Source organism: Equus quagga, chromosome 8 (assembly GCF_021613505.1).
Source record: "Equus quagga isolate Etosha38 chromosome 8, UCLA_HA_Equagga_1.0, whole genome shotgun sequence".
NCBI classification, from domain to species: Eukaryota; Metazoa; Chordata; class Mammalia; order Perissodactyla; family Equidae; genus Equus; species Equus quagga.
Window position 1 is genome coordinate 118,001,143 of NC_060274.1, and position 22,200 is coordinate 118,023,342.

The following is a 22,200-nucleotide window of genomic DNA, read 5'->3' on the forward strand; positions in this document are numbered from 1 at the left end:
CTGAAGTTGGACTTTGACACATTAGGAAGGGAGCAGCTTTCATGAGCTTACAGAAACAGACGACTCAGTGGACCGACAGCTGTTACCATGACTACAATAGGTCAGAGTATGCACAATTCCTAGATGTGCAAACATTTTCAATAGCATAAATTCTTAATATACATACTAAACAAAAAAGCACATTTTTTATAAATAAGCACTGCAAAAAGGTCATCGAAGGTCTTCCATGGAAGTGGTGGAACGGTTTTTACTTCATTCATATAAGAGAATAATTAGGAAGAAAAATACCCTTTCAAAATACAGCACGTTGTGACCTACCTGATACGTGCGGGTATGAAGCAGGTTCAACTACAAGTACCTGGCAGCAGAAAACTGGAAGTGCCTTTGGCCAACCAAGGTGGCCTAAGAGTGAGTTTTGCAAATTCAAAAATACAGAATAGTTTGATGATCCCAGTTGGTAAGGTTTCCCTCCTTCTCTCTCAACCATTTCTCAGGAGACTGGATGTCTTGTGAAAGGTGTTGCTTTTCTCGATGAGACTATATCCACAGAAGTTTGACTAACTGATGAACTGATCAGAGTCAACGAAGGAAACAAATATTATGCTCGGACATCCACACATGTCAAAATAGCACATTACACAAAACAAAAAGCCAACTTATGGGGTTTTTTCATTGTTTTATTTGGGAAAAGTGCTTCTTACAAAAGGGCAGCTGCAAAATACAGAGACCTCTGCAACAATTACTTGTTTTTTCTTAAAGTGAAAGAATGGGTGGATCCAAGGAACCAAAGCAGTAGATGGACAAATCAGGAGCGTCTCCGAATTATTTCCAGGAAAGAGAGCAACAAAATGCAAAGCTAAAATTCCAATCAAGGAATTCTTCTAACAACTAACTTTAGCTTGTCTCGTAGATTACCACCTCCTCCCCTTTAGTGGAAAAGTGTGACTTCTTACTGCAAACCAATTACTCCTACAAGGAACACCCTGGAACATAGTTCTGAATCACATCTGTCTACCTGCAAAGCTCAGGGATAGAATGAGGCAATACCCACAAAAACAAACACAAAAACCCGAGAACGAAACCCTCAACGAGGACAAACGTTTGTGAAAAAGTGCGTGAGCTGGGAAGGCTGGGGGATCAGAAAACATTAAATACAACTGTGTATCCGAGACCCAGTTCGTGTTAATATCCGGATTACCAGATAGTTTAACTCTATGGCTAAGCCCATTTCTCTATTTGTACAGACAGACAGAGCCAGCACTGCTCTCTAGCAGCTACCAACATACTGCTTTGTCCTTTAAGATCTATTTGCCACAACAGGCTGAAACCACTAAACCAAGTTTTTCCCCTAAGGCTAAGAACACTGCATCTACGCAGGGCTGAGAAGCTTATCACACACACACACTCAGCCATACCAAGATCATCAGCCTTTGGGAGTCAACTTCCCACTCCGCATTTATGTTATGCCTGTCTCTCTCTCGTGAGTTCTCTCACAATTTTCCTATTATGCTAAATACAGTAAAATTCTCAACACATTCGCACCTGGTTCTGGTTACCCAGTAGTATTACTCGTGTGCAATTAAACAAGAGACCAAAACCACAGAACAAGTGCACAGGGTGGGGATCACAGGGTAGGGAACAGATATAAACACAGATGTGCAGATTCCACCAGAAACCTCAAGTTTCCACCTCTTCAGTCTGCAGCAGAAAGCTACTTGCAACAGTTCAGATCCTTCATCCATCACCCCTGTTCTTGGACCCCAAAGCGGGGCCAATGCTGTTCCTTTGGAACCTGGGGTCCGCAACATGAGTGTGGAAAGTGAACACTACCCTAGAACCGTGAGAATCTGGTTGAAAACAGATGACGCAACAAACCTACACTAACTGTCTGAAAGTTAAATTCATGTTACAAAAAAACTAACTTTAAGATTTATTTTTGTAACTTTTTTAAACAGAGAAAACACCACACTCCTTGGGGAAAGGTAAGGGATTGAGAAGACAGGCCCTGGGTAAAAATTATTATGACAGCACCTGGAGTTGATAGGCCTGCCTAGGAGAGACACGGGCACTGCCACACCACCACAGGGGACAGCTACTGTCTGAGGCTCAGCAGACCAGTTCACACGCCACGCAAAGCTGCTATAGATCCAAGTCATAAAAATCTTCCAGCTCATCATGAAACAAGTCCCACTCGTCTTCAGAGTCTGTCAGGTCGTCGTCCCCACCTGCAGCCAAAAGCATAAGCAACATCTCGCCCAGCTCAAAGGTGACAACCTCTTCCTCGTCGTTGTCAAAAGGGTTGCTGTTCTCTCTTTCCTCAATGAGCTCCCAGAAGTGGTTCCTTCGTTGGGCCTGTAAAAAACAAGGCCATGATAGGGATGGCACTGTCGAGTAGGATCTTCTATTCTGTTGTTTCTAAGGCAAAAGGTCCAGCACATCAGAGGGCATGACGAACCAGACTTCTGGTTTAGGGTTTCGACTTTACCAATTCCTCCCCTCGGGTTACTCGATGCAAACAGTTTAGTCTAGAGCTTTAAGCATTCTAGTTTCTCCTTTCACATCCCTCCCAGGTTCCTGAAGTTGGTTTCCTCCTTTAATACTCTAGTCTCGCTCCCGGACCTGAGTGTTAATCTTCTCCTTCCCCTACCCCAATCTTTGCAGGACTCAACTGATAGTGTGGTATTTCCCCTCCTTTAAAAAAACAGTGAGAGTTACCCGGTATCTGCTTGATGTTCCCACTTTCTGTCTCTGTGGCTCCTCTCTACGGCCATCAGGGTACGCATGCTTGTAAAAACAGTTCCCTCCAAATGGGCAGCTCCCACGTCCTTCATCAAAATACCTGCATGCCTTGTTGCTGGAAAGGAAAATATCGCAACCCTTATTCACAGTGGATTTCAGGCCTGTATTTGACTATCATCCAGGGTTTCTTTAACCAGGTAGGGATCGAACCAGTATGTCTGTTTACAGCCCTCCCAAGGTGTGTTCTTAACCATGTGTGTGCTAATTCATGAAACACCAACTAGATACACTCTGTTCAAGTCTATGCTGTTTAACGCCTCTAGTCCCGCAGATCCAGCAGAGAGAAAATCTTCTAGAAAGCCCACGCACAAGAATATAGGACAACTGTAACATGGACTCAGAGTAAGGAAGAACCCCATTCACAGGGCCTTAGCTGTCAGCAGTAGACTTCATTATAACACAGTCCCTTGGCATGCACCCCAAGGACTGTGTTATAGCAAGACACATAATGGGCAAGCGCTATCAGGGGTGACAAAACCAATGTACTGGGAAGTAAAAGAAAGGGTAGGAAGGAGGTAGGAGTATATAATGCAGCACTGTTCTTTTCAAAGTGAACCCAAGCCAAGTTGGGATCTTAGCTGGAGAAAAGGCTGCAGCGCTCATACCTCATTGCCTCCTTGTATTTCTGAATGAGTTTCTGCTTCTCTTCTTTCTCCTCCACCCAGTACTCACTTGGAATGACAAAGTTAGATGTGATCCGGCATTCTGGGCAGGACCTGGGAAACAATGAACAGGCTGCAATGCAAATTCCCCTTTACAGGCCCACTCTTCTTCAAGGACACACCCTGGTGTGTCACCTCCAGATTTAAAGACTTAACAGAAAGGCAAGTGGGCATTTCCTGAAAGGGCTCCACACACTGTCACGCAACTGACCATTTCTTTTGAGGCATAACAAACTCCTTTATAAATCCAATTCAATGGCTAGCCAGTTCATTAAAAAGAATAACTTAGGAAAAAAAAAAAAACAAAAGAAGACATTTCACACAGACTCCTTTTTCTTTCGTTTAAATAAATTTATTTCTTGTAACTTTGCTCTGTTTAGATTATGTAGTTTTTGTTCAGTTATGAGAACAATCTTTAAAGGATGGTGGATTATTGGCTAGCTTAATGGATGGAATAGGAACGTGGAAAATGTAAAACGTCAGGAAACATACATTCAGAGCTAGATAAGTTTGTTCACTGAGCCTAAACTGGCTAATCCATTAAACACAATCTCCTCAGAAAAAGCACGAAGATTCTACTAACTGATACATAGGGTTTCCTCATCCAAATAAAAGTAGATATACCAACTAACCTAGAAGCTAGCTGAAATACAAAGAAGAAATCCCAATTAGAAGAATACCCCAGTTTCAAGATAAAATGCATGCATTTAAATGCGGTCCATCTGGTTGAAAGTTGGCACAAGATACTAAATTCTTCCCCAAAATAGAAAGCACAAACGAAGATTGGGGAGGAGTCTCACTTTATGATCTTGCTCTCAAATTGCTTAGCACTCCTCCACTTGCGAATACACTTGAGACAGTAGGTGTGGTTGCAGTTGGAGAGAATCCCAAAGCGGCGCTCACTGGGGTTGGCTTTCTCATAGACCACCTCCATGCAGATCCCACACACCATGTCCTTACTGCGCTGGACAGCAAATGAGAGCTCCATGTCCTTCTCATGGGCCTCAATGCAAGACTAGAAAAAGTGGAGAGATAAGAAGAGTAATCAAGTCACTGAATAGCAAAAGACTTCAACTTGACAGTTAATGACTCATGTTCAGAGAATCAAATAGTCAACTGAAAAGATAATGTGCCCAATCGGACATCAAAAGCAGCTTTGTACACAAGTGTACGACATTCTGGGGCTTTACATAACTATAAAAAGCTAAACTGAGGACTCAGCTTCAGGAACTGAAAAATTACCCAATTTTCTCTTTCCTACAGCTGAACCCCTGCCGTTAGCCATATTAACGACAGTTTTTTATATAAAGTTGGTTGATTTCCTGGTTTCTAGATGGCAAATATAATTAGGATTAAGGCCCTAATCTACAACCTGTCAGGAAATAAGGGTGAGGGAAACTAACATTTATAAATGACAATTATGTGCCAGGCACATAATTTTCACATTAAAAGAAAACAAAAACCCCCAACTTTATTGAGATATAACTCACCATATTCATTCATTCCTTAAAGCGTACAATTCAATGGTTTTTGGTATATGCACAGAGTTGTGCAGCCGTCACTACTACCAACATTGGAACATTATTTTCGTCACCCCAAAGAGAAACCTCATACCCACCGTAGTCACTCATTTCCCCCTAAACTCCTCAGTCCCAGGCAACTACTAATCTGTGGATTTGCTAATTCAGGACATTTCACATAAATATGTGGTCTATTGTGACTGGCTTTGTTTACTCAGCACATTTTTAAGGTTATGTACATTGGAGAATGCATCAGTATTTCGTTTCTTTTTATTGTTGAGTAAATTCCATTGTATGGACAGACTACCATTTATTTATCCTTCATCGGATGATGGACATTTTGCTTGTTTCCACCTTAGGGCTACTATGAATAATGCTGATATGAACATTCATGTGTAAGTTTTTGTGTGGACATCACACACTTTTTATCTTCATTGAGATATACTTGATATAACATCATATTACACATACTTTTTATCTTAATTGAGGTATACTTGATATAACATCATATTACACAGACTTTTTTTTTCCTGGTGAGAAAGACTGGCCCTGAGCTAACAACATTCATGCCAATGTTCCTCTACTTTGTATATGGGACACCGCCACAGCACGGCTTGATGAGCATTGTGTAGGTCCACGCTGGGGATCCAAACCTGTGAACCCTGGGCCGCTGCAGCAGAGAGCACGAACTTAACCATACCACCAGGTCGGCCCCACACATACTTTTTTAATCTATAAGAAACAGGCTAATCAGAAGAAATGCCAAAAAGCAATAGAAAAGTCACCCATAATCCCACATAACCATAACATTTCAGTATATTTTCTATTCTCTTATCTTTTTCCTAAACCTTTTTTTACAATCCTCAGAGGTATGTATGCACTACCATCCCCAATATTTAGATGAAAGGCCTAGGGATTTAATCTGCCTAAATCCACACAGCCACCATACCGTGAAGGTGGACTCAAACTAAGTCTTACACCATGATTCACCCCCGCAACAACCAAATTAACTTTTATTAAACAGAGATGACAAGGATTAGAAGCAAAATTTGCTTCTAATATAATATAATGTTTGTAATACGTCTTCTCAAAAAAATTTATGCTGCAAATGAGCTTAATACCACAGTCTGAAACCCTCAGTCCAATGCTGTTGGGAATGTAAAATGGTGTGGTCACCGTGGAAAAAGTCTGGCAGTTGATCAAAATGTTAAGCACAGAGTTACCATATGACCCAGCAACTCTATGCCAAGACAAATTAAAACATATGTCCTTAAAAACTTATACATGAGTGTTCATAGCATAGTTCATAACAGCCAAAAGGTAATCCAAATGTCCATCAACTAACGAATGGAAAAATAAAATGTGGTATAGCCATACAGCGGATTATTATTCAGCCGTAAAAAGGAATGAAGTACTGATAGACACTACAACATGAACGAACCTTCAAAATCTGCTGTTTTAGCCAATCACAAAAGGCCACACATATGATTCCATTCATATGAAATGTCCAGAACAGGTAAATCCAGAGACAGAAAGTAGGTTAGCTGTTGCCAGGAGCTGGAGGAGGGGTAGAATGGAGAGCAATGGCATTAATGGGTATGAGGTTTCTTTTTGGGATGATAAAAATGTCCTAACATTAGACAGAACAGTGGTAACGGCTGCAAAACTCTGTTAAATATATAAAAACCAATGAAATGTGCATCTTAGAAGGGTAAATTGTATGGAATGTGAATCTCAGAAAAGTTGTTATTTAAAAAACAGAAGAGAAAAAGGAAAAAAAGCACACAGTCTGAGGTTCTGAAAGCATGACTTCAGAAAGCATATGAGAAGCCCAGGAAGGAAAATATCCCTACTTCCTGATAACCGTTCAATTTACCAAATGTTTCTCTGAAACGAACCAACAATGTTGTGAAAGGGAAAATATAGTTCTCACGCCTATGAATGTAATATCTCCCTAAAGACTTACTTTTATGTGCTGTGATCTCTGGGCAGCATCCATTGGATGGAGGACCTGCAGCCCACACATATCACATGAGTCTCCATGGAGATACACACAGTTCTCCCCATAGCGGCACTCTCCCACTGCAGCATAGGGGCAAAGCTGCTTCTTTGTCTCCACTGCAGTTTGCTCTTTCTCTGAGTCTTCCTTGGTCACTGAGCCCTGCAGGGGTGCTTCAGTGCAGGAAGGGGCAGCTGAAAATGTTTAAGAGGGTGGTAAAGGTCCAAAAGGGATAAGGCAGATATATGAACTATAAGGTAACTGAGAACCTAACTGAAAAGAAAAAATAAAAAGAACTTCAATTAAACTCTAAAACAGTCTATTGAAACTAATTCCCTAGCTCCTGAAGGAAATGAATTTTTCCTAATGCTGATACTTCCAAGATCAGGCTTGTTAAAAAAAAAAACTTTTTAATGTATTCCTTGTGCAATTGTACTGATTAAAGAAGAGAGGCTTCAGTTTTTCAAAACATTCTAAATTCATTACTACTGGGATTCAAAAAGTTTCTTTCACTCCATCTGCAAGTCTTGGGTAATCCAATTTAGAGTATTCAGATTAGGCTAAATATGAAGATTGGAAGCAGGAAGGCTGTGAAAACTCGGCTAATTGATGAACTACTGTCTAGCCCTCTAACTTGTTTTTATTCTTCAAAATACTCACTCCGGCCACAGTAGGGCTGCCCAGGAACAAACTCAATGGCGTTCACCCAGTCTTCTGAACCTGCTCCTACAGTTGCAAAGTTTGAATTTCTTGACTCAGCTTCACCCATATTCATTTCAACAATCGGTCCAACTACTGATGAGAGACTTGAGGAAGCAGCAAGGGACGATTTTGTAGTTAGATCTGTAGCAGTCACTTCTTCCTGTTTCAATGGCTTGCTATGTTCATATCTAAAAAAAATTTAAAAGTCAACGGTCACTGTCTAACCAGAAGCCTCTAGATGGACTCTATATTCCCTGACCCTGTCCTAGGGTTCTTTCCAAACTACTGTGCATATGAATCACCTGGGAAATTGGTAAAAGGCAAGTACCTAATTTCTAAGTCTGGAGTGGAGCCCACGATTCTGCATGTTGAACGAGCTCCCACACGATGCTAATACTGCTGGTCCAGCGACCACACTTTGAATACCAAGGCCATAGACCAGGGGTCAGCAAACTTTAAAGGGTCAAATACATAAACGGTTTAGGCTTTGCAGGTCATTTGGTCAGTGTCATGACTATTCAACTCTGCAACTGTAGTTCAAAAGCAGCCATAGGCATTATTTAAATGACTATGTGTGACCATATTCCACTAAAACTTTATCTACGAAAACAGCCTTTGGCCAGGTTTGGCCTACAGGCCATAGTTGGCCCACTCTGCTGCAGACCATCTATTTTACCCTCGAATTCCACTCTAATCCGGAGTTTCAGGTAGTTGACAATCTACAGTTCCCAGGGAAACTCTACTAAAGAGACTGTGCAGCCAAAACCGACTAATCAAAGCAAGGCTGACACTCAAATTCAACAAGCAGTACCAACACAGAAATTAAACTGCTCCCAATAATAAAAGCGAGAGACAGTATTTACAAAATATACAATGTGTTTTCTTTTCCTATATCCACTCATTCGCTTAATTATTTCCTTTCCCAAATTCTGACCCTACACCTTTTCTCACTCCTTTTCAGCTGTAAAATTATCATGAAACCACATCTCCAAATATAGAAAAAACTTTATTTCCTTCAAAAAACAACTTTATGCCTGAGAAAATCTTCACAATTCTTTGAGCATTTTATGCTGAGATTCATTCAGACACAATAATACATAGTAAATCTAAACTATTATAACTTACATTATGTAGCTAGAAGTTCTTGCAATTAATTAATTGGACAATACTAACCACGGGTCACCTGTGTTATAGGTGTCTACGTTTACATCTGAAAAAAAAAGTAAAACTTAACTACAGACTGTCCTTTAGCTTATGGCAAACGTGCTGCGCTGGTCTTTCTCATTATATTGTATTATCTCAAAGCTTCAGCTTCCTCCTTCTAAGCATCAGGTAACCTACTTTGCTTTGCAGTACAAGTAATTTGAGAATCCTGCTATCAGCTACAAAAACCCACTGTATTTTATTCCATAGACTGGAATCATGCAACCGAAGGATGAGGGGAAGGGACTATCATGAATAGCTTTCACTTGTACCATCTCACTTCACTGTCAAAAAATTGGGGGGGGGGGGGGGGCATAGAGGAAGGGGGGAGGGCAGAAGGGGTGATTAGGCTCACATGTGAGGTGATGGACTATAATTAGTTTTTGGGTGGTGAACATGATGTAATCTACACAGAATTCAAAATATATTACGATGTACATCTGAAAGCTATGTAATGTTATAATCCAATGTTACTGCAATAAAAATAAACTAATTAAATAAATAAAATAAAATAAATAAATTGGGGGTAAATACTCTTTCATCATTTTAGAGATGAGGCAATTTATCAACTAAGTGGTGTTCCAGCTCTAAGATGAGACTAAAACTGCTCTGTACAATATGACAGCCACTGGCCATATCTGGCTATTTATGCTTAAATAACATTTAAAATGCAGCTCCCTGGTCCTTGCACTAGCCACATTTTCAAGTGTTCAATAGCCACACGTAGCTAGTAGTCACCGTATTAGCACGACAGAGAGCACTTCCATTATCACACAAAGTTCTACTGGACAGCAGTGCTCTCCAGTTTATTTCAGAGCCATAGGGAACCTTAGGAATCTAGCCTCAAATCCTCACTTTTCAGATTAAGTAATTCCCTGGTTTGAAAGGGAATTTCAGGAAAACATTTCAATTATTTTCACGGCCTTTAAGTTAGACAAGATCCTGGGCTTTGGAACTAAGACAGGTTTCAATTTAAAATGCCAGCCCCACCAACAAAGAGAGCCTTTAGGACTGTGGGAATGTTTTAAAGGATGAAATAAAAATTAAATGTCAAGATGCATAAAGGGTCTAAGAAATAGATACGACAACCATATTTTAACTCTCTTTCTTTCTCCTTTGCCATACTCATTTTAAAGATTTCAGGGTAAATAACTAAAAAAAATACTTAGTAGACAGGACTAGAACACTCATCACCATCTAATTACCAAATTGCAAATACTATGAAGCTGTTGAAAGGCGTACACTTCAGTTTTAAGGTAAATTTATCAAGGAATCAACAAGGTATAATAAAATTTTTGAAAAGAGAATATTAGCTAGAAAGTCCACATTTATAAATAAACGAAATTTTCTTGCTTTCAAATATTCTACAGTTTTCTAAGGTTACAGAAGAATCTGTTTAAGAACAGACTAAAAAATTGAGATAAACACTCAAACAGTTAATTTTTTTGATCAACACCTAGTAATAAACATCTACCATACAGTTAAGAACTGTACCATACACTGAGGAGTCAAATATGAATGAAACGAAGTTTCTATCAAATGAGAATCTTTTTTTTTTTTTGAGGAAGATTAGCCCTGAGCTAACTGCTGCCAATCCTCCTCTTTTTGCCAAGGAAGACTGGCCCTGAGCTAACATCCATGCCCATCTTCCTCTACTTTATATGTGGGATGCCTACCACAGCATAGCTTGCCAAGTGGTGCCATGTCCACACCCGGGATCCGAACGGGTGAACCCCCGGCCGCCGAAGTGGAATGTGCACACTTAACCGCTGCACCACCACGCCGGCCCCTAATGAGAATCTATTTTGAAAATTAACTTTTTAAACTAAATTCCTCTAGAAAAAGAATAGTATATCAAATAAAAACAAGTAACTTTATTATAAGGGATTATATATTGAGGGAGAAATACAGAATTTAAATTTAGAGAAAAACATTAAAGAACATATGTTTCCAAATTTTCCTATTTAGGCAAAGATAGTCCCTTACCGCAGAGTAGATCTATATAAAAAACGCTTCTGAAGTGAAAATTTGTGAGTAAGCCCCAGGAAACATAAAGGACAAATAAGAAACAACTAATAAAGCAAGACTCCCATTCTGAAAGGTGTTTACTAAAAAATATGGTTCAGTGAAGAAGCACGGACCTCCTTAAGAGCAGGGATGGCCAACTACGACCCTTGGGCCAAATCCAACTAAAGCTAAGAATGGTTCTGACATTCTAAAATGGTTGGAAAAAAGACCATTTTATGACACGAACATTATACAAAATTCGTATTTCAGTGTCCCAAAATAAAGCTTCATTGGAACACAGCCATATCCATTAGCTTATGTATTATCTATGGCTGCTTTCGAGCTACAGCAGACTGTATGGCCTGCAGAGCGAAAAATATTTATTCTCTGGTCCTGTAGAGAAAAAGGATTCTCACAGCTACTGCATTCACACACTCGATGACAGTGGCCTTGTTGTAGTGATTAATTCTTTAATCCATTATCACAGAATCGCTGATCCTTTTAGTCAAAGCGTTAAGTAATGAATAATGCTGAGGCAACTCTCAAACTAATATTGAGCTTTTCTTTCACATCTTGGAAAGAATACTTTGATACAGTATCAATTTCTACCTAAGGAAGTTTAAACAATTCTTCTTCTAGCTCTAAGCAAAAGACAGACATTGTTCCCTCTGGTTGGCTTGCAACTCCCCACCCCCAATCATTCCAAGGTCTGGTATATGCCTTTAAAGATTTCATTTACGGAACTCAGTAGCTCCACAGGGCAAAATCTCTTCAAAGGAAGCACGATCTACCAGAACCAAGGCTGTCAACCCAGGCAGTAAGGCCTCTTTCTCCAGGGGGTGTTCAGAAACAATGACCGGGAGGTCTACAGGCATTTAGTGGGTGGGGGCAAAGGTTGCTAGATGTCCTGCAACGTGCCGAGCAATGAAGAAGTGGCCTCCCTAAACAACAGTGTCCTTATTATGAAACACTGACGCAGCAACACTGTGAACTGTCGTAACTACGACGCTATCTTTCTTTGTAAACCGCTCCCTCTATGAGGAGGTTAAGTGTCTGAAACACCCAGCCATTGGCTAAGTTGTATAAAAAGATCCCTGCATAGTAAGAGTGAAAAGTAGGGTTAAGTCCCCAGGCATAATTTTAACAAGAAAATAAGTCTTAGGGGGCCGGCCCCGTGGCCAAGTGGTTAAGTTCGTGTGCTCCACTTCGGTGGCCCAGGGTTTGGCCGGTTCGGATCCTAGGCGCGGACATGACACTGCTCATCAGGCCATGTTGAGGCGGCGTCCCGTATGCCACAACAAGAAGGACCCACAACTAGAATATACAACTATGTACTGGGGGGATTTGGGGAGAAAAAGAAAAAACAAAGAAAAGAAAAGAAGTCTTGGAACAAGCCCCTCCAGGAGATTCCTTCTTTAGCCAGTCTATAATCAAGCTTTTAATAATCATCTATATCAGCCTGTCCCAAACAATTATCACCCACTTTCTTTTCAGGAAGACCGTTGGTACACAGGTTTCCCTAACTCCTCTCACTTTCCTGAAAGCTCTAAACCCAGCTCAAATCAGGATTACTCCCCAAAGAAGGAGCTGGATCCTTACTATAAAGAAAACTAAAAAGAGAAAGAAAAAAAAAAAAGGCAGTTCATCTCCCTAAATGTCAGAGCCTCACCAAAAGAAGGCACCTACCTCACTCCCTGGCCTTCAACCTCGGTCTCCCACAAGGAAGCCCACTGAATACAGGGTTATGCTGAAGATGGGCTTCTATACTTACTCCCCAGGAGAACACGGAATGCCATGGGGGCTGGCAAAGCTACCTGAAAAATAAGCTGATTAACACACAGAGCCTAGGCCTTAGCTCAGATTTCTTCAATTTAACCATATTTCCCATTCATTCCACCTGCGTGGTCCAATCACATGAGTATTTCTTCTGAAATAAGAGGACCAGCTGTTAACTAGCCGTACTTTTCCTCATTCTGTCACATAGTCTGTTGTCCACACCTCTCTGCTGGGGCACCTCAGAGTCTTGTCTCCACTCTCATCAACATTCAATCCCTCCCTCCCTAGACAAAGTTTACAAGGACTCTCAGCTGTCTAACTAGTCAAGGAACCCAGGCCCCCTACAGTTAAGTCGGTCTAGAAAACCTACAGAGACCACCCCACTACAAAGAATTGCTCCCTTGTAGGAGTAGGATGGAGTTCTAGCAACTCTTCCCCCATTTAATACTGCCACTGCAAGAGACATATCTGGGTTTTTTGTTTCTGTTTTTTCGAGGAGAGTTTCACTGTCATTTTTTTTTCCTTTCCAGCATTATCGCAATGAAAAAATTAGCAGAGAGCAAAGCGACTGACTACTAAACTGAGGTATCAGGGGATCCACTTCCGAGCTCTTATAGTCACGTGAAAAGGACCTTTTTCCTTTTCTCTATCCTTACTAGATTTCCTAGTAAAACAGATGTGGAATGACCTAACGTTAATATCCTACTCATCAGTAATTTCTTAAGTCTTTTGAACTCTAAACATATGAACCCAATAGTTGATACAACTCTGATAATAGGACACTAAAATTGACTACAACATCGCCAAAATGTCTTACCTAGTGTGATGGTTTAAAATATCCCAAATTCTTTGACACTCCTCCCCTCAAAAGGTGGAGTTCATTCTCTCTCCCCTTGAACATGGGCTGGATTTAAGTGACTTGCTTGTAAGAAGCAGAATATAGCGGAGGTGACAGTAGGTGACTTCTGAGACTAGGTCATAAAAGGCACTGTTGCTTCGTCCTTGCCATCTCTCTTGAATCACTACTCTGGGGAACGCTGGCTGCCAAGTGTGAGGACACTAAAGCAGCCTAGGGAAAGGCCCACGTGGCAAGACACTGACGTCGGCCACGTGAGTAAGCCACCCTAAAAGCGGTCTTCCAGCCCCGCCAAGACTGCAGATGATGGCGGCCTGGGCTGAAACCTTGACTGCGATCCCATTTTCTCTCCATCATTCATGTTAATAGAAAACAGCTGAAGTCCTGTTTGGTCAAATATGCCCCTCATTCTTGGCCTTGAAAAGAAAATGCCACATACAAACATATCTTCACAGCACCCTATCCCCAGAGGTCTGCAGAAGCTGCTCCTCAGGCATTAATTAAACTTCGGCTTGTGTTACAAACTCACGTTTTAAATACGTAATACTTCTTTCCAAGTGAGAGATTTCTGTCAATGTACTAACACTCCTAAGGAGTACTTTTCAAAGCATTATTTCAAATCTATTATTTATAAAGCTTTAGAATTATGTATCTTACTCTCCTTTTTTCTCCCTACCTCTCCCAATCCACCCCTGAACAAAACCGATTTGTAAACAAATTCTTACCTGCAGCGGTCTCCATAAATACAGTACCCTCGCTGAAAATACTTGCATACTACCCCATACGGACTGTCAGAGAGGTCATGCGAGTAGCGACAGTTATCTCCTTCCTTACAAACCCCATGCATGAAATACCTGTGAGACAAAGAACCATAAAGTTGGATTGAGAAAGACTAAAGCCAGTACTCAAAGAATTCATGACCAATATATTCTATCAGTAATATATCAGCACTGTAATATACTCTACACACACGCACGAACTGAACACAAAGCAAGGAGAACTAGACTGTGGGACCATGAAATGATCCATCGCGGTAGCACAGAAAGCTGCCTATGTGCATGCATCAGTTTAGATGTAAACTGTGAGGCGGTCATTAACTTGTCTGTGCAGGTTAAGTCTGACCACTGTTCTCAGATTACAGTCCTAGTGTGGCAGCCTCTTGTTTTCCACTAACTTTAACCATAATGGCAGCTCTATCTGTAAAAAAATCAAACATAAAGAAGCAAGAAACAACACAGACCAGAACGGGTCAGACTACTGGATATTCTTCACTTCTTCAAGAAACCATTTTAATTCTTTAAAAACCATATGCGAAAATGCAAGAAAAACTTGCTGCCAAAGTAGAGGCAAAGGGAAATCACTTTCTGTCCTTCGTTTAGCCGACTGTTGTCCCTCTGCCTGAACGGATTACATGTGTACCTAACTGGCTGTTTCCAAAAACCAGGTATCAAAATGCCTCCGTAGTTTCTAAGAGGACCTAGACGAGCAGCAGTGGCATCGCCACCTGGGAATTTGCTAGAAGTGCAAATTTTGAGACCTTACTTTAGACCTAATTTGGAAACTGGGGGATGGGGGTTTGCAGCCATCTGCATTTCCCTAAGTAACTCTGTGGACTGGGGAAGTGATAAGGGTCTTATTTTTTGTAGATAACCCTGGTCCTGTAAAGTGAGTAGAACCACCACCAACCCCCCATCCTCCCATCACTGACTTCTGTCAGGGTTCATCTTTTATTCTTTGGTCCTTTTTTGGTGTCTTTCTCTTGAGCAGGGTTATGAAGATTTAATTTTGGCAGGCCACAACTCCTCAAACACGCACCTACGTACAGCTGGTACAGAGTACGGAAAAAGTGCCTATTTCCAGGGTGTAAACGTGGCTGACTTGTAGAGGACGCAGCTGTATCCAAGAGCGTCACTCAGTTTTCTAGGGTTGGTAGGCAGAACAGCAGCAAGCACATTCCACTTGCCCGCTGATTTGAATGATAGATCGAAAAACAGATTCATATTTACCTAAGGAGCCTTGAAGAAGCCTGCCCCAAATTGAAATGTGAAAGGTTCTATTCAGAGATTACCTGCAAGTGAGCCTTCTGTGTGACATAAAATGGGAAGAAAGAATAGAACATCTTGATGGAAACAGTTATAATTATCAAGATCCTAAAGTGCCCCAGGATTGCAGTCTACAACAAAATATAAGAACATGGTAGGAAGTCAAATTATAACTATGACCTAATTTCAAGTGTTATTAGGTTTAACTTAATCTAACTCAGGTTTGAACTTTTGCTCAACTACAGGGCCACTTTCTGCAAGCTTTGAAACTGTCTGAGCGCCAGATAACCCAAATTTGAGCTAAACCACTTGCACCAAAAGATAATTTTTAACTGCATAAATGAAGAGATTAACACTTAAAAAACCCAAATCAATGATAATTACACTGTAATCACTCCAACAGTACAATCATGCTGCTTCAAAGTGTCTATAATAGTGTCCACAGTTAATAATGAGTTATTCATTTGAAACAAGTGTTGCTGTTCAAATACAGTTGTTCACTGTCAACTCTCCAGTGGGGACACTGTCTCTCTCTAATTATGAACACAAGACGAAGGTGTCTATACCGTCAATATTTCTTTGGGGTCAGTTTGAAGTCAGAGATGCAAATACTGATACAGTTTTAAGGCTTGATAAAGCATCTACCTAAAGATCTCAAACTGGGACGACAGCTCCTAAATCTCAGGCACAATACTTGGAATTTTAGGTTTGTTCTTAAATCCTATTTTGCCATGCTCCCATTCATTCAACTGTTGCACTTGGGTTTCTGATGCTCTTCATTCTTAGGTCAAATTACATCTTCTACGAATTACCACCTGACAGCCGCTGCCCTTAACTTTGTTTCCTCAACCAGCTGCTTCAAGGAGCTCAACTCCCTAACACTGGCACTCGATGTTCAGCATGACACTCTTCCTTAGCACTTGGGCACCACCTACACCACTAGTACTTTTTGACATCCACGATGGGTGACTGTTCTCTAAAATCCAAAATGACACAGTGAAAATTAAAGTCAACAAATACACTGGGCGGCCTTTGAGTAGCACAGCCCCCTAGCACTTTGTGGCCACGAGCATAATAAAGCATCTGACCCAGAGTGAGGAGAATCAGGGCAAACTTGGGGGAGATGGGCTGGAGAGCTCGGGAACACATTCTGCAGGGCCTTCTAAGTCAAGTTATCTTTTTTTTTTTTCCTTAAGATTGGCACCTGAGCTAACAACTGTTGCCAATCTTTTTCTTTTTTCTGCTTTTTTTTTTTCCTCCCCAAATCCCCCCAGTACATAGTTGTATATTTTAGTTGTGGGTCCTTCTAGTTGTGGCATGTGGGAAGCCGCCTCAACATGGCCTAACAAGCGGTGCCATGTCCACGCCCAGGATCCAAACCCTGGGCTGCTTCACACACGAACTTAACCACTCGGCCACGGGGCCGGCCCCTAAGTCAAGTTATCTTAAAGCAGTAAGAAACCATTGAAGAGGACCGGCCCAGTGGTGCAGCAGTTAAGTGCACATGTTCTGCTTCGGTGGCCCGGGGTTCGCCAGTTTGGATCCCAGGTGTGGACATGGCACTGCTTGGCAGGCCATGCTGTGGCTGGCGTCCCACATATGAAATAGAGGAAGATGGGCACGGATGTTAGCTCAGGGCCAGTCTTCCTCAGCAAAAAGAGGAGGCTTGGTGGCACTTGTTAGCTCAGGGCTAATCTTCCTCAGGAAAAAAAGAAAAAGAAAAAGAAAGAAAGAAACCATGGAAGGATCTGAAACAAGGCAGTGTCAGAATCAGATTTAAATTTTAAAACACTGCATTAAACTATCTTCCAGGTGACCTGTCTTGGCCAACTGATTATATTTACATCTAGGGACTTCAGCTGACCCCAAGTTTCAAGAGCCAGCAGTGAATACAGCTGCAAGAACAGTCAATGCAATCAGGCTGCATTAGAAGTAGATAGTTTAGATCTAAGTAGTGATAAAAAATACAGGTTCAGAATTAGGAAGACGACTTAAACTCCGGCTTTGTCACTCACTACCTGTGTGACCCTCAAGAAGCAATTTCATCTTAGTTCCACCACACTGTCAGATTTAGGAACTCAAAAAAAAAAAAAAAAGCAGTGTGAAGTAACTGCACAGTGTCTTCAGAGGCACTTCCGTCTCTCCTTGCACATCTCTACTCCGCTCTGTCAGACCATACTCCAACCACATTTGTTTCTGACCGAGCACCGTAAGAGGCACATCTAAACAAATCAGTTAAGCAAGAGTAGAGAAAGCAAGAGGGCAAGAGACCTTAGTGTCATGCTGCAAGGAGCAGACAGTTAGGAGGACCTTTTCCAGCACTATTCCTGACAAAGTGATCATGTGCGGGAAGCTGCATCCCAGAGCTGGCTCAACGTGAGGACTGAGAGAGACAACTACCCAGCAATGAAATTAGTTCCTGAGGTCCAGGATGAGCATCAGTGAAGGAGCTCAAGTAGACACAAAATCACCTGATACTGCACACTCAACAGAAACACGAGAATACGAGGCCTAATTAGTTGCTGCCAAATGCTAAGCATTAGTTTCCGTGGTGGTTTGGTATGGATGGTTTGGGCCTTTGGTTTGTTTTACCTGCCTTTTGTCTCTCAGTGATACTAATACTGTTGGTAGACCCAGAAATAGAAACAGTCCTCACAGTGAAAGCCCTTCTTGCCAACCCATCTCTGTGTAAGTCTAAGAGATTACGACATGCTAGTGTAGGTTATAACATGTAACAGAAAGAGGAAAAAAGGCAACCCACTCCCAAGACTTTCTTCCCCAAACAAAACCAATCAAAATAGGTGCTTTTGTTTTGTTTTTAAATGTCACCACCCAATTCACTTTGATGCCAGTGCCCAGGCTGAACCTGCCTTTCGTGAAAGGCTGGGCCGTATGATTTCTGAGGTTCCTTCCACCTTGAAGATTCTATGACTCCAAGCAGACATTGTCCAATAATAAAGACAAATACAACTGACTAGAATCCCTCCACTGCTGTACCTCTTGGAAACCTAAGCAAGGTCGCCGAGATACAAGAAACCCCAATAGTAGGTTGTGAGGGTGCAACAGAAGCAAACAACACCCTCACAGTACCTCTAGGCACCATAACAACCTCCCTGGGGATTTATAGAAATCACGGAGTATTAATTAATTTGGCATTTAATTACTCAATCTGCTATGACATTTCTTACTTTAATATTTCTTTTTTTTTTTTTCCCGAGGAATATTAGCCCTGAGCTAACATCTGCTGCCAATCCTCCTCTTTTTGCTGAGGAAGACTGGCCCTGAGCCCACATCCGTGCCCATCTTCCTCTGCTTTATAGGTGGGACGCCTACCACAGCATGGCTTGCCAAGCAGTGCCACGTCCACACCCAGGATCTGAACTGGTGAACTCCAGGCCGCCAAAGTGGAACGTGCGCACTTAACCGCTGTGCCACCGGGCCAGCCCCTGATATTTAATTTCTGATGAGCACATGTACCATTTCTCAAACTAGATTGTAAATTCCTAGTGGCTAAGGACCATGGTTTATTCTGCTTTTTATCTCCTACAGTACCTATACACATAATACGTACGTATTTGTTTAATAAAAATTGTATAAGACAGCCAGGTGTCCTGGTATATGACAGTGCCAGTAGCAAATTAATTTTTCTTTCCCTGGGCTGGGTAACTTTCTCAATGCCATCCTTTCAAAAAATACTATATAGTTTGCAAGTAATAAATGTCACTATGGATATCACAGCACTTGGCTAAAGACTTTCGGGGAGGACTTCCTTCGTTGTTAAGCAATCTGTACTACACGTATAAAAAAAGCTTTTGAAAAATCAAAATGAAAGAACGCTTGGTTTTTGCCTATTATTTCAACAGCCAGAACACTCGTCTGCCATTGCAAAAGCACTCTAATGAAGCAGCATCTAAACTCAAAATTACAATTTTTAAGTTACAACTTTTCTTTAAGTATCAATTGTTTTAATCCCACACACTCAAGGAAACCAGAAGAAGCAACAGTAGCATTTCTATTTCATGGTGTTCCTCTAATAAAAGATATGAAAACTGGCCTGGTGAGGGCAGCACAATACCGTTCTTCAGGAAAGGTCCACTCAGGCTTTTCTTAAGCCGCAGAAGTGAAACACACTGAGACAGGATTTCAAGAGAAATATTAACCATCGAGAAAATACAGATGATTCTGAACAATTAAAAACAAACACCCATCATCGGAACAACTTCTGACTTCTAAGAGGATTACACCCTAAGTGAAAAAAATAGCCTTAGCCCAACTCCTAGATATGAGGGGGAAACAGCCACAAACACTAGAACCAACTCACTATCTTGAATTCTCTTCAAAGGAGGTGTAGCTATCAAACACACTGCAAATACTTATTTATACTACAGTACACTTCTGCACCCCCTTTAACATCTAGCACCATGCCTCAAGTTGTGGGTACTAATGCTTACTGACTGAATAACTGAACGAGGGAGTCCCAGAAAGACAAACACGCATTCTAGTAAGTCCTTTGTCTTTACAAGAGTGTTTTTAAAAATGAAGGCAGAGGAATCTTACTAGTACACATTAAACTGGGTAATTTGAGTGTGGATTTACCAACATCAATTCAAGCATTTACTGAGTATACCAGGTACTGAGTAAAGCCCTACAGAGACAATGATACACAAAATAGGGTCCCTGCTTTCAGAGAGCTCAAGTCTAGAATAAATGAAGATAGCATATTTGATACTCCTCTATTAAACAAGAAAGATTTTTTCAAGAGAGGAGATCATGCTGGTACCTAGAACAACTGAAAACAATGTCAAACACATCAACTGACCAGCACTGTTTTTAAGATAACTGTCTCAAGCAAAACCTAGACAGGTTTATTTAAAAAAATAAAAAAGGAACAAAAACTAGCATATCTAAGCCTGTAGCTTTTACATAATGCTTTTGCAAAATATTAGATTACTCAGCTATGTAAATTTCTTAAATACATATATCTATAGGTTCACGGGCAAAGAATTCCCACTGGTCCATAAAAGATCTAGAATATTACATTAACTCAAAGATTTAGGTAGGCAAAGGCGAATGATTAGTTTGGTAGCTATGTTTTGAATTCTGATGATACTGGTGAGGAACTAGAAATGGGGAAACAGAACAGGAAACAGTACCTCCGAGGGGAAAGGAGAGTGTAGAAGTGACTATGAATTCTGCCCAGAGAAGTAAAGTTGTGCTCCAGTTACAGACACAACAGGATAAGAATGAGATAAGGACAGTATCATCAGGTTGGAGACGGGTATTCAAGGCCAGACTATATTTAGACTGGAGACGGTGGGTAAAATCCAGGCACTGTATGGAGTTCTTAAAGAACTCACATATTCCAGGAATATTATTTTCAGTGTATGGAGGTAGACTAGGACTGCAGGGTGAATGGCTAGAAAGTTCAGGAATATAAAGGTTTCACTGGTACTTTTATTTTTAAAAGATTCAACTAGCACATATAAATCAACTGCAGCATCGTAGAAAAAAGAGAAACTGAGACTCAAGTAATGAATAGGAATAATGCACTCAAGCAACGCATGAGTACGAATTTTAAAATTCTCATTCCTTGGGATAGTGCATTTGATTCCATTCTTAGGATTTACAGATGACCGGTAAGAGAAGCTACCTGAAATAGCTTTTACGCTTTCTCCACCCGGCTATTGAAAATCAACTTATTTAAGCTTATCATTCATACCTTAAAGGTATCATATTAAAGACTGGGAAAGCTTGGATCTCGCTGTTAATACTACGACAGTGAGTTGTGTATATTAGGAATATTTTTAAGTGTTTGCACATAAATTATGCCACCCAGGTGAAAACGGGCGTTTCGCTTGGATTTTTGCAACCGAAAGAAAAAGAAAGGCTTCCAGCCGCTACTGATCACTTTTTAAAAATCCACCTATCACATCTAGTTAAATGCCCTCATCTTACACGTACAGCTCGATTATTTTTTACATGCGTGCACACCGCCGTATAACCGCCATCTACTCATCATTTATTTTTTCAAATATTTTCATCTGACAGGTCACGTCAAAATAAAACCTCTCTCCTCTGGGAGCGGGGAGGTCTTTGACTCCCCCCAGAAGCAAGATGCGTGGATTTCAAAAGAGACACATTTCGCCGGGGGAGGGGAACGGCAGCCCAGAAAACGTAAGGCGGAGGCGGGGACCCCGGGCCGGCCCCGAGTGCTAAGACAAAGCTCAGAGCCGCCCACCCGGATAAACGTACAAAGAAGAAATAACAAAGCTACTTGTCCGGGGGGGGGGTGGGGGGGGGAGCCGCGAGAAGACGTTACAAACGGATGACCCCGCGGCGAGGCCCGGGGCCAGGCCACCTCGCCGGGACCCTCGGCGGCAACCCCGGCCCGGCGGGGTGGCCGGCTCCCGGCGACACCATCCACCGCTTCCGGAACCTGCGCAGCCGGAGGCGGGGGGGACCCGGCGACAATAAGGAGGGAGGAGCCAGCCCACCTCTCCCAGTGCGCGCCGCCCGGCCGGCGCGGGGAGGGCGGCGGCCCCGCAGCGAGGCTGCGCGCGTCGGGGCCCGGCGGCCGGCGGGGGTTGACGCAGCGCGGGCGGGGAGGCCGGCGGCTGCGGGGACCGGGACGGGG

The 22,200-nt window shown here is 41.8% G+C and overlaps 1 protein-coding gene across 1 annotated transcript in view; it reads right to left on the reverse strand.

The window, feature by feature from the left end:
• Positions 1–659: 659 nt before the first annotated feature.
• The window catches only part of MKRN1 (makorin ring finger protein 1), a 27,046-nt gene continuing 5,505 nt past the window's right edge, over positions 660–22,200 (reverse strand). Inside the window, exons 2-8 of the mRNA XM_046669664.1 lie at positions 14,250–14,378; positions 7,641–7,870; positions 6,948–7,174; positions 4,262–4,476; positions 3,405–3,515; positions 2,716–2,854; positions 660–2,352 (exon numbers count right to left, since the gene is read on the reverse strand). Of these exons, the coding sequence (XP_046525620.1) occupies positions 2,140–2,352; positions 2,716–2,854; positions 3,405–3,515; positions 4,262–4,476; positions 6,948–7,174; positions 7,641–7,870; positions 14,250–14,378 (1,264 nt within the window). The 3' untranslated portion in view covers positions 660–2,139. The remainder of the gene's footprint in view (positions 2,353–2,715; positions 2,855–3,404; positions 3,516–4,261; positions 4,477–6,947; positions 7,175–7,640; positions 7,871–14,249; positions 14,379–22,200) is intronic.